Source organism: Adiantum capillus-veneris, chromosome 26, assembly GCF_014529385.1.
Source record: "Adiantum capillus-veneris isolate H3 chromosome 26, ASM1452938v2, whole genome shotgun sequence".
Lineage (NCBI taxonomy): Eukaryota > Viridiplantae > Streptophyta > Polypodiopsida > Polypodiales > Pteridaceae > Adiantum > Adiantum capillus-veneris.
The window spans coordinates 41,773,832-41,776,051 of NC_140956.1; the positions used below are offsets into that span (position 1 = coordinate 41,773,832).

The following is a 2,220-nucleotide window of genomic DNA, read 5'->3' on the forward strand; positions in this document are numbered from 1 at the left end:
GAGATCGAAAATCGAACTCATACACGGAAACACGAGCAGCCTATTTTCGATTCGTCTAACCAAGAGCGTCCCAGGGTAGAGCTGTGAGTTCAGTGATACATAAACTTTAAAAAATATACAAGAAACTCTACTTTTGCCCGCCAGTCGGTTCTCCTGCTTCGACCCCGCCTCAGCCTCCTGCCGCTTTGTCCTCGCCTCACCCTCTTGCAATGTATTTTCCTACGCCTCCTGTTCTTTCTTTCCCCTCCCTCTTCTTCTTCTCCTTTTTTTTCCCGATGCAGTATCGTCAGTGATTCGCTTCTTTCTTTCTTTTTTTGAAATCGTTAGGACATACTAGTGCAAGCCAGTAATTACATGTTGCTCAAACACACATACGCTGCAGGGTCTCTATCATCCAATACAAACGCATGGTGGAAAGCCCACGTGCCAAACTTAGTGTTCCCCCATTTCTGGCAAGCATCCAACAAAGTTTGCCATAAAGCTAGATCAGCAGAAAATGGCATTTCCTTGATCAATGTCATGGCCTTCTCCAACTGGCCTGCACGGCAGAAGAGGTCAAGCACGCAAGTGTAGTGCTCAACACTCGATACAATGCCGTTCTTTCTTGTGTAGCTCATCCTCTCAAAGTATACTTGAGACACTTGAGGGAGCCCTTCATAGCTACTGGCATTAAGCACAATATTGAAGGTGATTGAAGTCGGCGCAATCCCTTCTCTTATCATATTGTCAGATAGCTCGAACACAGCTTCGCACTTTCATAAGAGTGCGAAACCAGAAATGAGCGCATTCCACATGGCTGCATCGCGTTTCGACAGCTTCTCAAACACATTATGTGCATCTTCAAGCATGCCACAACTGGCATACATATCTACCAACGAAGTCCCCAAGATCATGTCTGCATCGGAAAATCCATCAACTACAATCTTTTTATGTAGCTCTTGACTTTTGCGTACAGCTCCTAAGGTGCCGCATGATTTCAAAGCGCATGCATAGGTAACATCATCTGCACAAAATCCCCCAACTTGCATCCTCTCGAAACAGTCAAAAACCTCATCGTAAAGTCGATTTTCAACATATGCCGTAAGAATTGTATTCCAAGAGACCACATTCCGATCCGAAAGCTCATCAAATAATTGTTCTGTTCTTTGTAAAAAGGCACACTTAGCATACATATCCATTAGGGCATTGGCAACAACAACATTTTCTTCCAGTAAACCCTCCTTTAGAATCTCTGCATGCAACTTCTGCCCCTCACTTGTTGCTTGTATGCTGCCAGAGGCATTTAAAACACAGGCAAATATTGCTGCATCAGGCTGGAGTCGCTCGTGTTGCATGCGTCGAAAACACGCAAGAGCTTCTTCAGCATGGCCATGCTGGATATATCCTGAAATGAGAGCAGTCCATAAGACCACATTCCGAACTGGAAGATCATCGAAAACTTCCTGAGCTTTTGTAAGTGCACCACACTTGCCATACAGATTGATTAAAGAGCTTGCAACAAACACATCTCGTTGGACAAGCCCCTTTCTGGAAAGTTCAGCATGCAGCTTGCTTCCAGTGTGCAGATCTCTTTGCTTGGCGCAGAGCTTGAGTTGAGTAACAATGGCGGAAGGCTGGCAAGCATCGTCTTCAATTGTCTGGAAAATGATGACAATTCTGTGCGTCCACGGACGACGAGCTCTCGTAGTAGTCCTCTTCGTCTGGCTCTGTGTAGAAAAGCCCCCATTCTCGAGGGCCAGATAACCTCTCGCATTTTGCAAATAGGACCCAATACTGGATAGTCTTTACTGCCTTTGGGAACAAGTAGCGAGCAAGGAGGCTGATGAAATTGGGGAGGCATCTAGGCCTACTCATGAACTTGAGGAGGGATCTATGGTTGAGGATAGTGATGGTTATGCCCAATCAATCTCGGTCCTCGGATCTACTAGTGATCTAGAGTGCTTCAATATCTCCATTTGTGTTAAATTGGAGTTGGATGAGATGAAATAAGGCATCTGGTTGCTACGAGTTCTCTCCATCATTCCCAGCACGTGGTGCATCAATTAGGTGGCCATTGTGATGCCTATGTGTGGCTTTTACCCGATGATATGCGGTCGACCATGTTTCATGGCTAATGTTTGGAAGGGATAAGTGCGTCAAAAAAAAAGGCGTCTAGAGACAAACATTGGCACTACCTTTCACTTAGAGAGAGAGAGAGAGAGAGAGAGAGAGAGAGAGAGA

General features: G+C 45.4%; 1 protein-coding gene across 1 annotated transcript; it reads right to left on the minus strand.

Moving 5' to 3' along the window:
- Positions 1-755: 755 nt before the first annotated feature.
- Positions 756-1,840, minus strand: LOC147423331 (pentatricopeptide repeat-containing protein At2g13600-like). The gene is made up of 2 exons (XM_086501472.1): positions 1,775-1,840; positions 756-1,706 (listed from the first exon to the last, which is right to left on the minus strand). The coding sequence occupies exons 1-2, from the start codon at positions 1,838-1,840 to the stop codon at positions 756-758; spliced, it is 1,017 nt and encodes a 338-aa protein (XP_086357598.1).
- Between the last annotated feature and the right edge of the window lie 380 nt (positions 1,841-2,220).